The sequence below is a fragment of the Piliocolobus tephrosceles genome, chromosome 3 (genome assembly GCF_002776525.5).
Source record: "Piliocolobus tephrosceles isolate RC106 chromosome 3, ASM277652v3, whole genome shotgun sequence".
In the NCBI taxonomy this organism is placed as follows: Eukaryota; Metazoa; Chordata; class Mammalia; order Primates; family Cercopithecidae; genus Piliocolobus; species Piliocolobus tephrosceles.
The window spans coordinates 114511391-114533020 of NC_045436.1; the positions used below are offsets into that span (position 1 = coordinate 114511391).

A 21630-nucleotide genomic window follows, 5' to 3' on the forward strand; every position below is an offset into this window, starting at 1 on the left:
ACTGGGATACAAGTACAGGTTCGAGAGTCCATGTATTACCCACTAGGCTCTCCTGCCACCCTGGGCTCTAGTACTAAATCTTCAACTGTTTTAAAATAAAACCTACAGCTCTGGTGCATCCTCTGTCTGCTTTCTCTTAGCTGCCCTGGAATCAGGGTCTGCCTTAGGCTGTGTGATGGCGTGGGTCCTCTTGTACATACTGGTGAAGGAAGACTGAAGTTCAGTAATTCAAATTAATCGGGAAGAGGGCTAGTTAGAAGCAGACAACAGTTCTAGAACAGCAGCCTTAGATCATTCAGGTCATTGGTTTCTAGTGAGTGTTGTGGTGCAAAATAACTGCTCAGAATGCTGCCAAATGCTGTTCATTTCAGTGTATTAAATAACCCAGGGTATATGGTAACTGCAATTTGCTTCTAGTGGGGCGGTAGTGGGAGTAGGGTATAGTTTGTGAGATGGAGAGAAAGTTAGAAAAGAAAACTTCAGCTCTCAGATCTTAGACACTGCAACCTAGGTAGATCCTAATTTTACCATTATTGAAAGTCTCTTTGTCTTCTGGCCTTGTCTGCTTGGATTTCATTCTATTCTTCTTTCCATTCTACCCCATGCCAGGGGAAGCAATCTTGTCTCCTCCCTCTTACCCCAAATCCACCCTATAAGCTTCTCCTGAATGAACTCCATGGGCTCACCTTAAGCCAGGACAGTGTGGGGTATAGAGACTCAATAGGCCAGGGCCCTGAGGTGTCACCACTCCATGGCAGAGACAAGTGTCAGGCCCCAGGAACCATACTGGGGTGTGCAGGATTGGATGGATAGACAGGCAGGGAGGTAAGAGAGGTGAGTAGTGCCAGCCTCTGTATTTCTGCCTGTAACTAAGGTGGGTGGGCCTGTAAAGTCTGGAGCAGTCTTGGAAAGAGTTGGGAATGAAGCTGTTCTCTGATGGATGGGGCAGGACTTGGACAGACAGCAATGGAGGATCGAGGCAGGAACCACCTCGGAGGAGAGCAGACACCCAACATTTATGGGCCTGAAGGGTTTGCACTGGGCTTAAAGACAGAGCACCTTGACTGGTGTTCTTATCTAAAAAATGGACTAATCCCTGTCCTCTCCACCTCACAGGGCTACTGAAAGGATCAAATGAGATGAAATGCTTTGTAAATTAGCATGAACAAAGAGGGCTGTTGAGATCTTTGTAGATGCCAGTGCCTTCATTTTATGGATTTGGAGACTGAAAGGCTGCAGGACTAAGTGACAAAACGAGGACCACAGGCTATATAAGAAGGCATAATGGAAATTAACGGAGATCATGTAAATGGTTGAGTACTCAGGACCAAATCATAAAAACTCTGAAAGCCAGGGATCATGGTGTTTGGCTTGATAGTTTGGGGAGCAGGGACCATGGAAATGCTTTGGGAAGAAGGATGCACCTTTTATGCAAAATCCTTCTCAAGTCCAACTTTCTCTTGGAACTCATCCCCGATGACAGTCACTATCTTGAGTCCTCTTTTTCTAGACATTTGCTGTCTTATTGTGTATAGGACAATTTAGTAAATTTATTTTAGTATGTAACTGATACTGCCATATGTAGCTGTGGGTGGTTATGCATATTATACATATAAGACATTAGATGTATGAAATACACTGTAATACCAGTAGTTTTATGAGAATACGTTCTGCCTACTCTCTAGACTGAAAGTCTCTTAAAGCCAGGTATACCACATTATACTTTATTATTTGTCTAGGCCCAAAGTAAGTGATTCACAAAATCACTCTGATTTCTTCTGAAGCACAGCTACTTTAAAAAACCTGAACTTTATTAGTAGTTATGTTGCAAAAAGAAAGCATCTTTATAAAGAAAACAGCTTGCATAAAAGTATGCTACAGAAGTGTTTTTAATTAACACAACCTAAGCTTGTCCCTGTAAATAAGTAAATTAGCCCTTTTCCCCATTACTCCTCTCTCAAAATCTTTACATCATTAAGTTACTAGTCATTTGTTTACACAGAGTGGCAGAGGTAAACTTTATCAAAATTAGCCAAGTATTATCACAGCTGGAATGTTTTACCTCATGTTTGTACTGTTATCTACATGCTAGTTAGCGGGCAGAATTGGCATTCAAACTGTGGGGTAGGATCCCAACATCTATGTTTCCACTTCATGTCTTCAGAAGACCTGGTTTAGAGACTGGCTTCACTTTTATCTAAAAGGATGTTACCTACCTAAAACCTGTAGTTAAAAATGTATGCTAGAAATATTAATCTTGGTTGAGATAATAAAATACCTGCTCTTGCACAAGCCCAGTGCTTGTTTCCTCTTTCTTCATTCCTCTCTCATAGGGGCACATCAGCTGTATTTTAAGGACCTGGGAAGCGCACGTTTGCAATTAATGCAAACCAGGCACACATGTCGGCACAGTTATTGGTTACCATGGTTTTAAAGTTTCTTCACTTCACTTAGAATTACAATCTTTTCCCACACGAATGAAGCCTCTTTTCCACTTGGAATTTATTTTAACTGTGTGTTCTCAGGTTGTTCAATCTCAGCTCTCTTTTGACACCTGTAATGTGAACTATACTGGTTTTCTAAGAATAATGAGAGATATTCTTCATTGCCTTTTCTTAAGGCAAAGCAGTGATCTTCCACCTTAGAACAACCGATTAACACACAGCAACTCCAGCTAAGTGTCCAGGATCAATCCCCTCATTCAGTTGTGCTAATGGTGCTCCCCAGATCAAAAGGAGTGTGCCAGGAATGAGGAACATCAGAGGCCGGGCTGGGGAATCTCAACTCCTAGGTCATCTCTGTGAAGGAAGCTTAGAGGGGTGAATATGGACTGCAGGAAGCATGCCACTATCTTGTTCAGTAGGTGCCAGCATCTCCGTGAACAATGAGAGAGAAGAGCTTTTTGTTGTTGCTGTTGTTGTTACTGTCTCCTCTATCTCTTTAGTATTTCAGTGATGAAAACAAGGCATGACTATGGATAAAATAATACTAAAGGGGCTGGGAGCAGTGGCTCACACCTGTAATCCCAGCACTTTGGGAGGCCAAGGCGGGTGGATCACCTGAGTTCAGGAGTTCAAGACCAGCCTGGCCAATGTGATGAAACTTTGTCTGTACTAAAAATACAATAATTAGTGGTGTGTGGTGGTGGGCACCTATAATTCCAGCTACTTGGGAGGCTGAGGCAGGAGAATTGCCTGAACTCGGCAGGTGGAGTTTGCAGTGAGTAGAAATTGTGCCACCGCACTCCAGCCTGGGCGATGAGAGCGAGCAAAACTCAGTCTCAAAGAAAACAAACAAACAAAAAAACTAAAGGGAAAAATAAATGAGAAAAGTTGGCGTATGTCCTTTGCAAAAATCATCCAGTCTGCTAAGATAAAGGCTTAGATTCTTGTGGAGTTCACCAACCTTGGCAGGTGAGAGCTTCCACACTGGTATTTTCTTGGTTCAGAGGACATAAGCAAGAAGGAAGAACTTCTAAGAGCCCAAGACAAAGTCCTAACGCTGGTTGCCATGCAGTGTGCAAGTTTATCTTTTTTATCACAGAATATGGGCAGGGAACAGAGAGTCATAGTTTCAGGTTACCTATCCTGACACCTTGGCCAAGGGCAGTGACATCAATATAATTTCTACAGTCCCAAGGACTCAGGGATCTCCTAGGAACCACTAGCTAAATTTAGCCTCACTCCATGTCATTAATCAGCAAGGCCATGCAGGATCTTGCTTTTGAATACTATATTTACCAAGTGTTAATTTCTCCCAGACTCAGGAATTCAAAGTTTTTGGAGTTAAAAACATTGGAAAGAAAAATAATTGACAAACTTTGATGCAAGTTAAGGGAAGAGTACAACTTCTAGGTCTCAGTTGTCCAACCTTGGGGACAGATGGGACCCAGGCTAAATCCTGCAGCTCAGCTTTTGTTTCCCCCAACGCCCCAAGATTGCCTTTCTTTTAGCTAGAAATCTTCAGTTGTTTGGACTCCACTTTTCTTTGGATTTTCCAAGTTTTCTGAAACTGTTATTGTTTCAAATGTGAACATAGCTATTTTTCTCCTTTACACTTTTTGGATTATGCTTTTCTGTATTATGCTGTAGGCGGGCACTTAAGTGGACTTTTATTATCGAATAGTCACAGTAATAATCCCTTTGGGAATCTTAAAGTGTTTTTACAAACATTCTAATTCTTCAAGTTAAGAAAATCAAAGTCTAGAAGAGTCAAAACTCTTGCTGGTTGGTATCCACACTGAGAATTAAGGACCCAACTGTAATAATAATAGCTAACATTTACACAGTGCTAACTATGTAAAAGGCACTTAATATACTTGTCTCATTTAACCCTAATAAGAATCCTGTAAAACAGGTACAGTACTATAATTACCCTCATCATCTAGATGAGGAAAATGGAACACCTGTGATAAACAAACTTGCTCATTTCTCCCATTTAGCAAATAGCACAGGTGAGATTTTAACCAGGCAGTCTGATGCCAAAGCTTGTGCTGTTACTAACATTCTTGCCTTCCTAGAGCCTGTCTTTGAAATGATTCCATGATTTCTCCACATGGAAATATGGCAAAGTGTTTTTTGATGGCCCATATCCATGGACCTACTGAAATTTTATAATTTTAACATTTGCCTTCATCGTTGATCCTCTGGTCTACCCCTTGAAGGCCATGAGTCTGACAATAAAAGCATTATACTGTTAAATAAAATATCATCTCTTTTTGGCCAATATTTTTGTATCCTAGGACCTGAGGGGGAACAAAGCATGCTGAGGACAATATTAAGTTAGCATCCATTTTACGCACTCCTAATGCAATATTCCTGATTTGACTCTCTGAAATGGGATTTTTAGAACCTTTCTGATAAAGATGATGGGAAGGTGTTGATCCATTCTCATTTCCCTGCCAAATTATTTTATAACTAAAAAGACATGCTTTTTTGAGTTGGAAGATTAGAGTAAGGGTTCAGTCAGGGTATGGAATCAAGCATATCCATATCTGACATATTAATGGTATCAGCTGTGTTTATAAGTTAAATCCCACCTTCTCAGTAAACCATTTCCACAGCCACCTTCATCATATGCGATTGGTGAAAGCATGTGAAACAGAAAAAGAAAATTGCTCTGTAAAGACAAAAACTTTCCAAATGTAATAAAAGGTGATGTTGGGACAATTAAAATATGTGATAGAGTTATATTGCTACTACATGACAAACTAAATAGATAGTAAATAGCTGATTTTATTACCTTGACATATATATCTCAAAAGATATTTTGGAAATATTTCAAAGCCAGATTAAGATTTAGGTAATATAACTGAGCCAAAGGAGAAATATAAGAAGAAGAGACAATAATTCGGAATAATTTTTACTTAAAATAAAATCTGACAGTTGGAGCCCCTTATGGGAGTTTATCTGGCTTTAGGAAACTTTGAAGTTTAAACTAAGTTTAAAGAATAGGAAAACAACAAGTATATGAAGAAGTGCTCAACACCACTCATCATTAGAGAAATGCAAATCAAAACCACAATGAGATACCGTATCACACCAGTCAGAATGGCTATTATTAAAAAGTTGAAGATAGATGCTGGTGAGGTTGCAGAGAAAAGGGAATGCTTATACACTGCTGGTGGAAATTCAAATTAGTTCAGCCACTGTGGAAAGCAGTTTGGAGATTTCTCAAAGAGCTTGAAACAGAGTTACCATTTGACCCAGTAATCTCATTATTGAGTATATACCCAAAGAAATACAAATAGTTCCACCGTGAAGACACTTGCACATGTATGTTCATCACAGCACTATTCACAATAGCAAAGACATGGAATCAACCTAAATGCCCACCAATGGTGGATTAGATAAACACAATGTGTATATACACCATGGAATACTATTCACCTATAAAAAGAATGAAATCCTGTCCTTTGCGGCAACATGGATGGAGCCGAAGGCCATTAACCTAAGCAAATTATTGCAGGAACAGAAAACCAAACACTGCATGTTCTGACTTAGGAGGAAGGTAAACCTTGAGTACACATGGACACAAAGAAGGCAACAACAGATACAGGGACCTACTTGTGGGTGGAGGGTGGAAGTAGGGTGAAGATAAAAAATCTATAGGGTACTATGCTTATTACCTCAGTAACAAAATCTGTACAACAAACCTGCATGGCACACAATTTACCCATGTAACAGACCTGCACATGGACACTCCAAAACTGAAATAAAAGTTGGAAAGAAAAAAAAAAAAGAACTGGGCACAAAAGAAAAAATAGGAGTGAGAGTTTATAACAACCCACAGTGTTGGCAGCCCTGGAGTCTATGGGAAAGCCAAAGAAGGGAGTCAGAATAGTGAGAAGAGAGGTGGGGTGGGCAGCAGAAAGTCCTTTAGACATCTACACTGCTTAAAGGCATCCGAAGGGATGTCTCTGCAGACACAGTGAGGATATTCAATTTTTCTTCATTCTCATTTCAAAGCACAGGATTAAGGAGGCTAACACAATATGTGAATTTATTGCCTAAAGATTGATATTGTCACCAAAAATCACTGATTGATTTGATTGATTCATTGGACATTTATTGAAAACCTACACTGAGCCAGACACTGTTAGGTGCTGGGAATATATTTGTGAGCCAAAATAGACAAGGACCCACTCTCAGGTACTTTAAAAGCAGTGAAGGCAATGAAACACAAGAAAAATATGGTCTCCATATGCTGTGAAGAAGAGATATGATTGACTTGTGAAAACTTGTAACTGGGAGGCCAACACTGGACAGGGGGCCCCATAAGAGACCTTCTGACCAGGTGCTATTTGAGCTGAGACCTGAGGAATGAGCTAGAATTAACCAGGTGAAGTGATGGGTTGTGAGAAAGTCCCAGGTAGCGCCCAAGTGAGTGAAGGCCCTAAATCAAGAGGGAGATGTAGGCACTCATGGAACTGAGAGACAGCCAGTGTGGGTGGTGCAGAGAGCGAGGGGAGGGTTGTGGGATGACACTGGGGTGACAAGTGGAGCCCACATAAAGTGAAGGTGTCTGGACTTCACCCTAAAAGTGGTGGAGTGCCCCCAGGGGCTGAGATGGTGGTGGTAGTAAGGTTATGTGAGACTTGATCAGATTTGTGTTTAATTGTCACTCTAGCCGCTGTGTGGACAACAGGGAGTAGGGAGATGGGTGGGGGGTGGGGAAATGAGCAGTTGGGAGGCTATTGCAGTGGGATTATGGGAGCTCTCAGATAAAAACGAAGAGAAGTAGATGAATTTGAGAGCTACCAAGAGTTCAAAATCAACAGTACTCAGTGACAGAGTAGAGCTAGGGAGTGGGAGAGAGAGAGAACTGAAAAGATGGTGGCAGCACTCACCATAAGAGGACCAGGCCTGGGCATGTACAATGATCTAATATTTGTAAAGTTGAGCCTAAGATACTATACTTGTTAGATTATTGCTTTCTGATACATTCTGGCCATTTTAAAAGAATCTGACCAGGAAATGTTTACCATGGTCTTCTCACACCTATGTTTTTTTGTTTTTTGTTTTTTAAATTAAATAATTGTTTTCCCCTTTAACCTATTTTTAATATGTCAGTTAAACATGATGGTCATTAACATACTACAATATACATTTTTTCACTTCTGAAATTTTCTAGGTATCCTTTTAAAATTATTGTTTCATCGTTTCTACAAGTTGAGTCTTTTTTCAAATCTAAGGTTTATGGGTGTCTTGTAGAGCTGAAAGTCCCTTGCAGGTATGGACGTAGAGATGTCTAGATGTCTGTGCCTGCTTAGTGCCCTTTATTTAAAGGTATTTATTGGCATAGCTCACACTGAGTAAATACTGGGGTTCAGATCAGCAATTTAATGTTCAATGGTCTTCACCAATTTTCACGGTTGTGTGTGCTTCTCTTCATAATGAAAATAATAGGATAGTGAAAGACCAGTGTACATGTGGATTTTACAGACAAAAGAGAATATCCACTTTGCAACAAGCACAGTGATTATAATTTTAAAGTTTGCATATGCAAGAACTGATGATGTTTTGAATATTACTTGTTTTGCAATGTCAGTTAATCCCTCGAGCATGTACTGAGCACCAAATTGTTCATAGCACCATTCAATTTTGTTCAGGGAGTCAAAAACACACTGTAGTCATAGTTTTCATCCTTGAAGAGCTCTGATTTAATAAAACAAAGTGACCCAAATTTAACACATCACATCTTTCTCTCTTCCTTTAAGAGCCAAACAAAAGCTAAAAAATGAAAATCCATCAAAACTCTTCTTCTGCACAGCCAGTTTTGCATGGCTGCTACCACCATCTGCCTCTCTTCCCACTGGGCACCTCCACCCCTGGGACCCAGCTGGCAACAGCTGGCAACTAGCCCATCTAGCTCATTTCTGCAGTAATGCTGAAGCCCATCAGTTCTTCCCCAACTCTGTGTTTCTACTAATTCAGGTAGGATGGGCAGCTGACTTGACTTAGGGTCAGTCAGCAGAACTGGATTTCAATCCTGGTCTGGTCACTCAAGTGAGAACTTAGTCTCTCTGGACTTGTTTTGTCACCTGTAGAACAGATACTGCTGAGTTCACGCCACTGGGATCAGATGAGGGCTACCTGTGTCAGTCGCTAGCCCAATTCTTGGAACACATATATTCTCAGTATGCATCATATGACCATGAACCTCATGTCTTCTGTAAAGGATAATTGTAATAAATAATTACCATAGTATAAAAAGCCAAAAGGACCTGAGAGATTCCTTCTCCTGTATTCAGTTTATAACCAAGCCCTTTTAAGTTAGAGTAGTTAAGTGATGTGCCTACTATCAGTGCACGACAATGACAAACCAGAAAACAGTTATACACTGGCATACACGGTTTCAATTCTGAACTCCCTCCAACTTGACATACATATTCCCATCAGTTGAATACTCCTAATATATGATTCTCAATATGTTCTTCCCCTGATCGAAAGCCTTTGGTGACTATAAATGGCCTAGAAAGTATAACCAATTGTCTTAGGCTGCTCCCTAGGGTTCTCTAATGCTTGTCCTGAAGGCATCCTTCCTACATCTGCAGTGTCTCCCTCTGTGTAGCTTGGGACCCAAACTAGGTTACTCACTATGCCGTGCACCATGTGCACACTACATTGTAATGTCCATGAGTGAAGTGACTGTATTACTCATGGCTATATCCCTAGTATTTAACCAGATGCCTGGCTCATAGTAGAAGCTCAATAAATATTTGTTGAAGATGGTGGGCATTCTTCAACATAATAAATAAAATAATAACAATGATAATCACACCAGCAGAATAGTAATAACAGTAAATAATAGTGAGGTGGCAACCATAGCCATTGACTGAGCTATTGCTCAATAGCCATATGCTACAAATTTATTATCTTACCTGAACCTACCAATAACCCCATCATGTGAATACTATTCCTATCCCATTTTACTGATGATAGGATCAAGGCTCAGGGAGATCTAATAACTTCCCTAATATCAGTTGATTGACTGTTTTATTCATATATTCAACAGATGTTATTAAGGGTCTACCATGTGTTGGGCTCTGTTCTAGGGGTTGGGGGTGTAGCCCATATCTTCCTATTTGCAAACAAGGTCCTCGCTTTCATGGTGGCATGAAAACAGACACTGACTCTGTGTAGTGGCAGAAAACAGACACTAACTTATCAAATAAATCATATGATGTCAGAAAATGGTTAAGTGATAAAAAGAAAAATTAAACAGGGAAAGGGATCAGTAGTGATAGGGGTTACTATTTCAGATGGGGGAGTGAATAAAGGCTTGCTCAGGAGGTGACAGGTAAACAGAATCCTGACTGATGAAAAGGAGGGAGCCACTGAAGATCTGGAGGGAGAATGTTCTAGACAGGGGGGGATGGTAAGTGCAAAATCCCTGAGACAGGAGTATCTCCGGTATGTTCAAGAAGCAATAAGACTCCCAGTGTGCCTGAGGGTGAGAGTGGAAGAGGTGAGGGTAGAGGTCCTATGGTCAGATCCTGCTGAGCTTTGTAGGCATAGTAGAGACTTTGGCTTTTACTCTGATTCAGAGCAGGGAGCGACTGGAATGTGAGAGCAGATGAACAGTGGAGTCTGTTCTGAGTTTGAAAAGATCTGCCCAACAAGGGTGCAGTGAATAGTGAGTTGCAGGAATATTAAAGTGACACGTGTGAAAGATGACAGAGGGACGAGAGGCGATCAGCCCTGATCTCATGGACTGGATACAGAGTAAATGAGAAAGAAAGGTGTCTAGGATTGCTTCAAGGGTTTTGGCCTGAAGAATTGACAGAAGACAGGAAATGATCAAGGGGCACAGGCCGAGAGTTAAGGAAATCAATAATTCACCTTAGACATATTAAGTGTGAGATGCCTATGAGCCACCCAGTGGAGACGATGAATTGGCTGACAGCTGGCTATACATGTCTATAGTTCAGTGAAGCAAAACAGGGGGAGAATTTTACATCTCAGTGTTATCAGCACACAGATGACACTGAAAGTCATGAGTCATCCACTCAGGAGTGACAGTGGAGAGATCAGGGAGAGAGGAGGCCTGAGGTGCTTGACCTGGATAGTGAAGGAAAATGAGGAAGTGAAGCGAGGCAGCAGAGACAGAAGGTAGTGAAGATGCACACCCTGAACGTCGAGCAGAGCCAGTGCTTTAACAATGAGGGCAGTGATCAACTGAGTCAGACACTGCTCCAGGTCAGGTCAAACCAGGTCAAAGCACCAGAGAATACAAGAGCAGAGAGGCAGAATGGGGGAAGGGCTGAAAAACTACCTATTGGGTACCGTGCTCGCCAGCTGGGTGATGGGATCAATTGTACCCCAGACCTCAGCATCACGTAATAAACCCACGTAACAAACCTGGGCATGCACCCACTGATCTAAAATAAAAGTTGAAATGATAAACAAATAAAATAGGTCTAAGAATTTACCATTAGACCTGGCAATGTGGAGGGCACTGGATTATTCAACAAGAGCAGCTTAAGTGCTTACAGCTTCTGGGTGGATTCTGAATGCAAGTGTGTCCAGCCTTAACGATCGTGCTCTTGGTTCCTTGCCTTTGTAAATGAGCGCCTGAAACTCCCTTTGCCCCAGTCTCCTTCATCTCCCTTTTGGCCCAAATTTGCTTTATTTCCTGCAACTCAGCTCCCTGCTCTCTCCATCATGGAGCCCTTCCTTAACATCTATAGTTAGATTTAACTCCCACAATATTCACCTTGTTTCAGAATTATTCATTGGTGACTATGTTTAGATATTTGTTGAGTGGGTGAATCCTTGGATTAATAGAAACATACTATGCGAACCCACACAGGATAAGACAAGATGCTATGCAAAATGTGGTGTTATTACTGCCACTACTAAAGGCAGCATAAAGAATCTCTAAATAAGAGCATCCCAAAATAGTAACCTGAAGTGCAAACCCACAGAATGCTGCTTGGTCTGCTAGCTAATAAAGGAGCAGTGCAGCAATTCAGAGTGGTGAGACAGGACTTGACTTGGCTTAGAGATCTGGGCCCTGGGCACAGGGCCCAATGCTGCCACTGAGCCGTGTGATCTTGGGTGAGGCACTTCAAACTTCTGGGACATAGTTTCTTCACCTTTGAAGTGAGCAGGTTCTATCACATCATCCCAAAGATCCTTCTGCCTACCAGGGTTCATTCTCATATTAGAAACTAAATAGTGATATTAAGAGTTACTTGTCCTGTGTCCTTTCTCTCTACTTAAACTATAAAATCTCAAAGGATAGGTCTTGTACTTGTTTGCATGAAGAAGACGGTCTTGGTCGATGCAACTTAAATATTTTTTGATTTAGTAGATCATAGGGATAAACACTCAGTGGTCTGTGAAATGTGCACTGGTCAGTGATGTCCCTCTAATCTGCCACACGTCTCTTCCCCAGCCATTTCAACATTCTGTCATTTACTCTGAGTTTCTGCTGTATGTGATATTCCCATGAACTTCCAGGTTTATGAGCCAACTGCCACCAATTTGGGGCCTCTTGATCCTGCTGGCCTAGAGTTGAGGAAATCAAGATATAGAGCCTAAAATCAAGCCAAGATATTAGAACAGAACTGCCTTGAATAATCCAGCCCATAAAACTAGGGTACTTGTAGAAAGGAGTAGATGTGTCAGTTTAGAGATTCATGTATGCTAAGCTTAGATTTTGTGCTCAGGAATGTCAATCTGCTATGTCTAAGGTATCCTGAAGGGGACAGAAAGTGAAGAGAGGGTGGCCGGTTAAAAACTGAAAAAGTCGTACAGACAAGTGGTGGTGAGGGCCTGAACTAGGAAAGGAAAGAGATGGGGTCACTGTATTTTGATGCTCCCTTTGTTTAAGATGGTTCTTAAGATATCGCATCAAAGTCAACACCCACTCTGTTCCAGGTACCAGTGTCAGAGATGTGATCTTCATGCTGGGAGCCTAGGGTGCAGGAGTTGGGACAGAGACAGACTGAAGATATATATTCAAGCTCAATGTTTTAAGTGCTGGCCTGGAGGTATAAAAAGGGTGCTAATGGGCTGCACAGAGGAGTCAACAGATTTCCCTCCTTCACCTCTGCAGATCCACTCTCCACCCTTCTCTTTGTGGTTCTCTGACCAGCCCTCTAGGAGGCCAACCTGCATGGACCACACCAGTGCGTCTCCTTGTTGGCTTCTGGCTGCGTATCAGAGGAGCTGGGAGAGGGAGGGCAGAGTAGTCATTCCTTTCACTCCAGGGAGGTTAACGTTGAGATCATTGTGTCCGTCAGCCAAGAGTCACTGCTCCTGTTGGCGTGGTCAACTCTACTTGGCCTCTCCTTCTGGGTTCTGGTTACTACTCTCTCCTTTCCTCTTAGATCTGGCCCTGTTATCGTGACCCCCTGTGGTTCTCCCATTCCCCAGCCAGACCTTTGTCATTAGTTCCTTTATCCCAGTCTGAGTGTCTCTCTTTTTCTTGTCGAGATCCTCTGTGATACACTGGACCTTTGAAATAAAAATGTGCAATTCTTTGGGACTTCTTCCCTTACTGAATTGTGAGCTCTTCCATGAGGAATCACATCATAGTTAATCTTAGTTCTGTCTCTTCCCACCTCTGCTGTCAAGCACAGTTTCCATTCATGATGGATGTACATCAATTGTTTGTTAAAAGTTGTGATTCTCTACTCAGTGATGGCCATTTCTTTGACCCCAACTGACCATGCAGGGTGCTGTCTGGAAATGACCTTCTCAGTCCACATCTCTCATAGGACCACCCAGTGGAGGGGCTGCAGCTCCATTTCCCCCTCTAACTTCTGGCTCATCTAAACTGAGCTCATCTCACTCTTTCTCAGCTAAGTGGCCAAATGCTCCCATGAAAGCCTCTTCCTGCCCAACACCCTAAATTGTATAGTCTTCACATCAATGTCAGATGCGGGTGACCTTAGAAAGAGCCCTCGATTTCTCTCCACCATAATTTCCAAGATTACAAAACAAAGATAAAAATAATACTAACTTCATTGAATTACTGGGAAAATAAAAGCAGATGTGACATCTTGTAAAATTTATTGTCTTTCCCTTGAAATACATCAGTGACTATAAAGAATAAGTAAGGTTTCTCCACTCCTACTCTACTTTGACTGGTTTCCAAAAGGGAGACACTACTTTAAAACGCTGAGCAGAATAATACAAATGACATTTCCTGAGCATTTACTCCCTGCCAGAAACTGTTGTAAGTGCTTTATGTCATTTTAGTTAATCTCCACAAGAACTGTATGCAGTAGAACCTGTTTTATCCCATTTTACAGATGTGGAAAAATAAAGGCACAAAGAGGTGAAGTAACTTATCTAAGGTCAGGAGCCAGAGTTGAAACCTAGGAAGCTTGGCCAAAGCCATGCTGTTAATCCCTTTGCTATCTGGTCTCATGTGCTTACATTCCCGGTAGCATCATTATGACTTGTGAAAACAGGCCATAAAGGTGCAATTGGCCACAGTGAATCATGAAAATTGTTAAGTGACTAAAAGTTTGCACTCTTGTGGAAATTCTTGTGAATTATAATTCAACTTAGGTGTTACACTGCAAAATTCAAATTTTCCATTGTATTTGGTTCACTGAACTGCATTCTTAACGTGTGGATGCAGTAAAGAAAACTAGTAGACTGGACAGAGACTCACCTGAACTTAATGCATGTTCTACTTCCTGCATGATCACCCTGGGAAAGGTGGTGGTGGTCTCCATGTCTATAAGCTCGCACATCACTTTGCCTGACACAGTTGTTGGGGATGTTTTCTCCTGGGGCACTGGCTCAGCTGTGGCATGTGAGGTGGGTGTGTGGTCAGAGTTGGACTCCTCTGTCGGTGACTCTGATGCAGTTGGAGCTCCAGTAGGTTGGGTGCTGGTCACAGTGGAGCTGTGGTTGGTAGTAACGGAGGCAGAAAAAACCTCAGGTGGTGAGGTTGATAGGGATGAGGGTGATGAGGCTGGAGCTTGAGGGGAGATGAGTGTGGGAGGCTCAGCAGAGGAATGCGACACTGTAGCTGCCACGCCTGCTTCAGGAGTGCCCGAGCTGCGTTCCTCCGAAGTGGTTGTTAAGTGGACTCCTCCGCTTGTTGATGAGAACCCAGGAGGTGAGGGGTCTGTGTTTGTGCCTTCCCAATTCGAACCTGGGCTGGTGATCTCCTCTTCACTGGACTCTGTGGAAATGTTCTTAGGAAGCAGAGATGTTGGGGCTGATGCTGTAACTGGGAGCACTGAGTTGCTGTGAGTGCCATTGGATGGGGAGGCAGTGTCTGCATCAGTGTTTTGTGGAGAGCTAGTCCAGATGGTGATCGGTGGCATAGTGTTTGCCGGAAGAGAAACGGGCAAAGCAGCTGATGTCGGCAGACTCTGTACCCTCCATCCTGTGGAAGAGCCAGTACAAAAGTGGTTAATATGTGAAACACGGTAATATGTGAAATAGAGGCAAGGCTCTTACTCCACAGCTGTTTTGCAGCATTTTCACAGGTATTTCTCATTTTGCATTGTGCCCGCCGCAGTTGTGAAGGCAATTTTTAACGGATTTTCTTCCCACCAATTGCTCTGCAAGTCTCAGTAGGAACCCGCCCAAAACTCCATAAGAACAATTAGTGACTGTCAATTCAAGACTAGCCAATGCATGGTATGAACTAATCTTGTCCCCAACTTGCTTAAAATCATGTCCTTAGAGAGTAAGACCCTCTGGGGAATTGATTTATGGGAATCTGTCTGGTCTGTCGAGCAGCCAACTCCATAGCTCCAGTAGGAACGCTGGGAGTGTGGACATTGGGAGTGGGGAAGGAGTGGTTGGTGATGAGTATGGTCGCTGGCAGGAGGGGGCTTCAGTCTCGTTCCATCCCACAGCTGAGGAGCTCACTGATTGGCTGTTCCATGTCTTGGGGGCTACCCATTCTGCACTTACGCACAGGGATGTAAGGGATATGGACCTACTGGCTGTGATGAATAAATATGTGAACACATTTCCTGCAGAGAAAGAAAAAGGGAGAGGTTCCCAGAATAAAAGCTAGAAAGAGAAATCTGAGCTTTGGAAATATTTTCTGAGAACCCAGTTGTCTGAAATTCTAGCCCAGGGTCCTTACCATCATATCATTTGCCAAATGCACTCCTTCATATGTAGTAAAATTTAGAGCTAGTTTCCGTTCTTCCTTTCTCCTTCCCCACGCTTACTCATTTGGTTTCATTCATTGACTCATTCAATGATTATTTAATAAAGGGCTTTTATGTGCCAGTACTTTCCTGGACATGGGGTTTATGGTTTCACTTTTAGGTAACACATCTCTTGATTGCCTCCCCACACCCCCTTGTCATTCCCTGACTAGTATTTCCCCCAGTCGTTTGCATCTCAGTAGATGGGAACCCTATTCACTATGTTGCTCAGTTAAAAACCAAGATGTCACCCTTCAGGCATGTCTTTCCCTCACATCCCACATCAATTCCGTTAGTGAGTCAGGATGAGTCTACCTTGCAAATACAATCCTGATTCAACCACTTTTCACTATCTCTCCTATTATTTCCCATCCCCTGAGCCATTATAGTCACTAGCCTAGATGCCTGCTGATTAGTTTGGATGTGCCCTCCAAATCTCAGGTTGAGATTATCAGCGTTGGAGGTGGGGCCTGTTGGGGAGTGTTTTTTTTTTTTTTTTTTTTTTTGCCATGGGGGCTGATCCCTCATGGTTTGGTGCTGTCCTCATGGTAGTGAGTGAGTTCTATCAGGATCTGGCTGTTTAAAAGCATGTGGCACCTCCCACCTACACTCCCTTGCTCCTACTCTCACCATGAGATGTGCCTGCTCCCACTTCCTTTTCCACCATAAGTAAAGCTCCCTGAGGGCATCACCAGAAGCTGAGTAGACTTGTTGCTATGTTTGTACAGCCTGCAGAACCATCAGCCAATCAATGGCTCTTTTCTTTGTAAATTACCCGACCTCAGGTATTCCCTTATAGCAATGCAAAGAATAGCCTAACACAACTGCAACAGTCTCTTAACTGGTCTTCTAGCCCCCAGGTTTCCTCCCTTTTAGTGTGCTTTCCACTGAGCAGCCAGCATGATCTTTTATAGCAGTAAATCAGCTCATGTCCTTTCACTGATCAAAACCCTCCAAAGGTCTTCTGTTATACTTAGAACAAAATCCAGAATTGCTTCCCTATGTAATCTCATGTTCTTGTCATCAATTTGATTGGTCTCTAATCAAATGTCACCTCTTCCTCAAAGGAATCATCCCAGACAAGTCTAACTAATTCTTTTCTCCTCTAGCCCATTGTCCATTTAAATTTTTTTTTTTTATTTTTTATTGTGGTAAAGTATACATAACACTTTACTATTACAATGAATTTTAAGTGTACAGTTCAATGGCAGGAACTATATACATATTGTGCAACCATCATTATTCATCTGCAGAACTTTTTCATTTTCCCAAACTCAAACTCTGTGCCTATTAAACAACTCCCTTTCCACATGGGAATGGCATAAAAACAACCAACCATTCTACACTTTACTGTCTGTATGAATTGGACTGCTCTAAGTACCTCACAGAAGTAGAATCATAGAATATTTGTCCTTTTATGACTAGCTTATTTCACTTAGCTTAATGACTTAAAACTTCCTTTTTAAGGCTGAATAATATTCCACTGTATGTATGTGTCACATTTTGCTTATCCATTCATACATTGATGGACACTTGGGCTGTTTCCATCTTTGGGCTACTGTGAATATTGCAGCCATGAACGTGGATGAACAAATATCTGTTTGAGTCCTTGCTGTCAGTTCTTTGGGGCATATTCCCAGAAGTGGAATTAATGAATCATATGGTAATTTTTTGCTTAATTTTTTGAGGAAATACCATACCCTTTGCTCATTTTTGTTTTTCACAATAAGAGAAGGGTTTTCCTGAAATTACATATTTATTTATTCACTTATGTATTGTCTCTCTCTTCTACTAGAATAGAAGCTCAATGAGGGCACAGTGACCTGGTCTTACTCATGGTTGTTTCCCCTGAGCCTAGGACAGCATTAGGTCATAGTAAGTGCTTAATAAGGACTTGTGGTTGAAATGAAGGAAGAGTAGAAAAATGAATTAACCCAAGAACCTTATTCATGAATACTCCAACATCTCTCCACTCTTTTCCACATATCACTTTAGTTATGGCCACATCCATCATGGCTTCCTCAGGGAGGGCTGCCTACCTGGTACTATTTGAGGGCAAGATTCTTGCTTAAAGATCAGCTTCACTCATTTTAATTCCAACATGACATATGCCTATGACTGATGTCTAGTTAGGTCTTCAACTATTTAACTCTACGTACCCTGAGGATACTTCCTTGAAAGTGTCAAATAGGTAAAGGCCAATCATAATCAATATTCAAAAGGAACAGAACACTGCCTAGATGCCAGTCAGAGGAAGGGAGAAAAGATCAAAAGGGAAACATTCAGGTACTAGGGTAAAATCTGTTTACATCATCATTTGCCACTCGGCTGACTCAGGAGCTGACGGAAGGCTGTGCTACAGAGTTTATTCTGAATTTAACATTTGGATTGTCATCAAAATAATTGGCTTTATTTTATTTAAAAGGAGTTCATTAAGGCCACAAGCTTCAGGAGAGTTAATTTCCTGGTAAAGAGGAGGACAGACCTCCCAACTTAGGCCACATGCTATTCCATGCTGTTATAGTGGTCTTTTGGCAGCTGTGAACTGTCAACAGTTTTAGAATGAATCCAGATCAAGAAATATTTGAAATATGGACAAAACAACAGTTGGGACAAATATTATTAAAACATGGGATCTTGTCTATGACCTTTGGAGCTTACTGGCTTTGCATCCTGGCAGCTGTCATGGCTGACTGAAGATTCTAAGGGCAAAAAAAAAAAAAAAAAAAAAAAAAAAAGACACAATTTACCATGCATAGCATCATATAATAGATAGGCAGATGGAGGTAGAGAGAGCCTCAGTCTGTTAGTCGAGTCAAAAAGTCTTGTCAAGCCTGAGATAAATGAGAAATCAGTCATCTACAAAGGAGAACCAATTCACTCATTCATTCATTCAAGCATTTATTGAGCTTTTCCCTCAGAGAGCTCATACTCAGCTTCCTGTAGTATGATATAAGTGCTATATAAAAGTAAAACAAAGTTGTAATGGAAACCCTGAGGAAAGATTAATAAATTCTGTACTGATACCATGGAATGTAAAAATATACAAATGTCATTTTTTGAATGACATTTAGAAAAGTCACAGAAGAGATGATATTTGAATTTGTCCTGAAAGAATAAGAATGCACAAGATACCACTTAAGATATGTGATGTTCAGAATGACACTTGCATTGTCGTTTCCACTGGAGCTAAAAGCTGTACCATGGAAATCATTACGGTGCTGAAAATGACAAGCTCTGGGAATTGGTTTTATTGCTGGAAATATTCATTTTCTTGTTTAATTTTACTAATACACTTTTATAATTCCTACCTTGCCTGCTTCCAAAGAAGACTGGAAGTGGTCATTCATTTCCCATAGCTATCTACTGAGTACTTATTTAAAGAACTTTACAGCCTAGTTCAGGCAATTTCTGCTCCTATAAAACTAACAATGCGTGAAATTGTGTGACAATGTTGGTTATCTTCATTTGAATGAGGCTTTAGAAGCCTCTGCTTTGCCTTATTTGATGGTACATTCCATAATGCACTGACTCCTGGGGTAGGTCTTTTTCCAATGTAAAGATAGCCAAGGCTAAGGCACCACGACGATCCTAGAGAATGCTTGCTGTCTTAGTCTGCTTGGGCTGCTATAACTAAATACCAGATTGGGTGGCTTAAATAACAGAAACTTATTTTTCACAGTTGTAAAGGCTGGGAAGCTCAAGATTGAAGTGCTGTCTGATTCAGTTTCTGGTGAGGGCCAACCCCTTGGCTTGCAGATGATCGCCTTCTGTGTCCTCACATGACCTTTCCTCACATGGCATGTGAGTGAAGACAGAGAGCAAGTTCTTTAATGTCTCTTATTATAAGGGCACTAATCCCATCATAAGGGCCTCACCCACATGATCCCATCTAACTTTAATTACTACCTAGAGGCCCCATCCTCAAATATCACACTGGGGGCTAAAGCTTCAACATTCAGAATCACCGTAGAACTCGTGTCTCTGCAGGAATAACAAACTGCATGAGTCAAACCAGCAAGAATGTACCCTTTCTCAGGATTTCAGGGAAATTTTAGAGCTAGAGAGGGCCTAACTAATGAGTGAGTATAACCCTTCATTTGATAAATGAAGGAGCAGACACAGAGAGAGGAATTGGGAAATGCAAAGGTGTTTTCAAAGTCTGTAACTGACCTTACACTAAGAAGAAGAATTGGACAGTGTCTACCTGGAAAGAACTGTGCAGGGACAGAGTCAGAAGTAGAACTCCTGCCCTCTGACCCCCACTGATACCCTGTGTCCTGGCCTCAAAAGGGTTAGTGGAACTTACTTTAGCAACCACTATTACAGAGAATGCAATGAGGAGCCCATGTGAGACTGGGCAGCTGAAGAAGTTAAAAAAAAGTCTACAGTCCTACCAACAGTGTAAAAGTGTTCCTATTTCTCCACATCCTCTCCAGCACCTGTTGTTTCCTGACTTTTTAATGATCATCATTCTAACTGGTGTGAGATGGTATCTTATTGTGGTTTTGATTTGCATTTCTCTGATGGCCAGTGATGATGAGCATTTTTTCATGTCTGTTGGCTGCATAAATGTCTTCTTTTGAGAAGTGTCTGTTCATATACTTCACCCTCTTTTTGATGGGGTTGTTTGATTTTTTCTTGTAAATTTGTTTAAGTTCTTTGTAGATTCTGGATATTAGCCCTTTGTCAGATGGGTAGATTGTAAAAATTTTCTCCCATTCTGTAGGTTGCCTGTTCACTCTGATGGTAGTTTCTTTTGCTGTGCAGAAGTTCTTTAGTTTAATTAGATCCAGTTGGTCAATTTTGGCTTTTGTTGCCATTGCTTTTGGTGTTTTAGTCATGAAGTCCTTGCCCATGCCTACATCCTGAATGGTATTGCCTAGGTTTTTTTCTAGGGTTTTTATGGTTTTAGGTCTAACATTTAAGTTCAACCATTGTGGAAGACAGTGTGGTGATTCCTCAAGGATCTAGAACTAGAAATACCATTTGACCCAACCATCCCATTACTGGGTATATACCCAAAGGAATATAAATCATGCTGCTATAAAGACACATGCACACGTATGTTTACTATGGCACTATTCACAATAGCAAAGACTTGGAACCAACCCAAATGTCCATCAATGATAGACTGGATTAAGAAAATGTGGCACATATACACCATGCCATATACTATGGACATGCACATATACTATGCAGCCATAAAAAAGGATGAACTCATGTCCTTTGTAGGGACATGGATGAAGCTGAAAACCATCATTCTGAGCAAACTATCACAAAGCCAGAAAACCAAACACTGCATGTTCTCACTCATAGGTGGGAATTGAACAATGAGAACACTTGGACACGGGATGGGGGCCATCACACACCGGGGCCTGTTGTGGGGTGCAGGGAGTGGGGAGGGATAGTATTAGGAGATATACCTAATGTAAATGATGAGTTAATGGGTGCAGTACACCAACATGGCACATGTATACATATGTAACAAACCTGCACGTTGTGCACATGTACCCTAGAACTTAAAGTATAATAAAAAAAAAAAAAAAAGTCATGCCTCCATACATCTTCCCACCCAAAGCACAGCCACTTTTCTTTGAAGAAAAGAATTAGTTTTAGTATTTCCTTGAGAAGATAGGATGAAGAAACTGAACCCGTTAATTTCACAGTTAGAGGTGAATGAGCATTGTTTCAGAACACAGTGACATTGCCAGGGATGGTATGCCCTGTCAGAGTTGTGACAGGCCCACAAACGTGAAAGGGACAGATTCAGGGAAGGGCATCTCTTAGACTTAGCCCATGTGTGGAGCCAAAAAGCTTGATGACCAATACAATCTGGAATTCCTCCTTGTAAGCTTACAATTAGCAGTGGTTCCTGAAGTTTGGTCAGGTTCAAGCATTTTGTGGCCAGAATAGCTGACAGATTGTTGCTCTAAAGAAAACCAGATTCTTAGTTGGATATAAAATTATTTGTTTCCATGTGTATTGTC

The 21630-nt window shown here is 41.5% G+C and overlaps 1 protein-coding gene across 3 annotated transcripts in view; it reads right to left on the reverse strand.

Moving 5' to 3' along the window:
- Positions 1–21630, reverse strand: part of PARM1 (prostate androgen-regulated mucin-like protein 1) — a 111039-nt gene that overhangs the window by 19491 nt on the left and 69918 nt on the right. For all 3 annotated transcript variants that reach the window (XM_023189786.1, XM_023189787.1, XM_023189788.1), the window contains one exon: positions 14134–14859. In XM_023189786.1, coding sequence (XP_023045554.1) covers positions 14134–14859 — 726 coding nt within the window. The remainder of the gene's footprint in view (positions 1–14133; positions 14860–21630) is intronic.